Genomic DNA, 689 nt, shown 5'->3' with positions numbered 1-689 from the left:
GGAGGATACTACTTGAAGATGTACATTCCGATAACTTATTATTTTTTTAAATGACAGTAACATCTTTTCTCATGGAGTTCATTTTCACACAGGTGCTAAGAGGAGGATCATGAGGTCTCCCGGGTCCAGGCCTTCTCTTGGCGGTGTAGAAACGCAGAAAAACGATGTGTGCCCGTCGTTCCCCATTGACAATAAAACACTTAAAGGCTCCAACTTGCAGCAGGACTGCGTTCAGCCAGCTCCAGTGCATTGGAGACATGCTGTGAAAGGGGCCTAAGTGGAGGTCTGGCTACTCTTGGCTCTGGGTATGCTGAATCCGTCTGCTTGAGCGCCTTCTACGGCGACGGCGTTCCTGTGACCCAGCAGGGAGCCGAATAGGGTAGGGGGATGATACCTGGTGTGGGTGCTGGGTATCGACCCTGCGGATGGGGCCTGATGTGGGCTGGAGGCCAGCCCTCGAATTCGCTCCTCTGATATATTCCACCCGGCGCCTGGAGGAGTCGCTCAAATTGGGCGGCTGCTGCGGGAGCAGGTCGGAGGGCAAAGGGATGCCTTCCGGGTAGAGCACGAAGGAGGCTGGACCCGGTGGGAAGAGCTTGGAAGGTTGCCGCGGGCTGCGGAAGCGTGCAGGAGGCTCTGGGCGCCGGAAGGCACCTGCTTCCCCCGGGTCATCTCGGCTGTGGCGGGGC

At 57.3% G+C, this 689-nt stretch overlaps 1 protein-coding gene across 1 annotated transcript in view; it reads right to left on the bottom strand.

Annotated features, from left to right (window-relative positions):
* Window positions 1-289: 289 nt before the first annotated feature.
* LOC104856683 (PC-esterase domain-containing protein 1B) overlaps window positions 290-689 on the bottom strand; it is a 1482-nt gene continuing 1082 nt past the window's right edge. Inside the window, exon 2 of the mRNA XM_010616200.1 lies at window positions 290-654. Within this exon, the coding sequence (XP_010614502.1) occupies window positions 290-654 (365 nt within the window). The remainder of the gene's footprint in view (window positions 655-689) is intronic.

This window comes from Fukomys damarensis, unplaced genomic scaffold (assembly GCF_012274545.1).
Source record: "Fukomys damarensis isolate Sample0158 unplaced genomic scaffold, DMR_v1.0_HiC HiC_scaffold_16, whole genome shotgun sequence".
In the NCBI taxonomy this organism is placed as follows: domain Eukaryota; kingdom Metazoa; phylum Chordata; class Mammalia; order Rodentia; family Bathyergidae; genus Fukomys; species Fukomys damarensis.
Note: the sequence above shows the minus strand (reverse complement) of the source record. Positions and strands in the feature narration are given on the sequence as shown.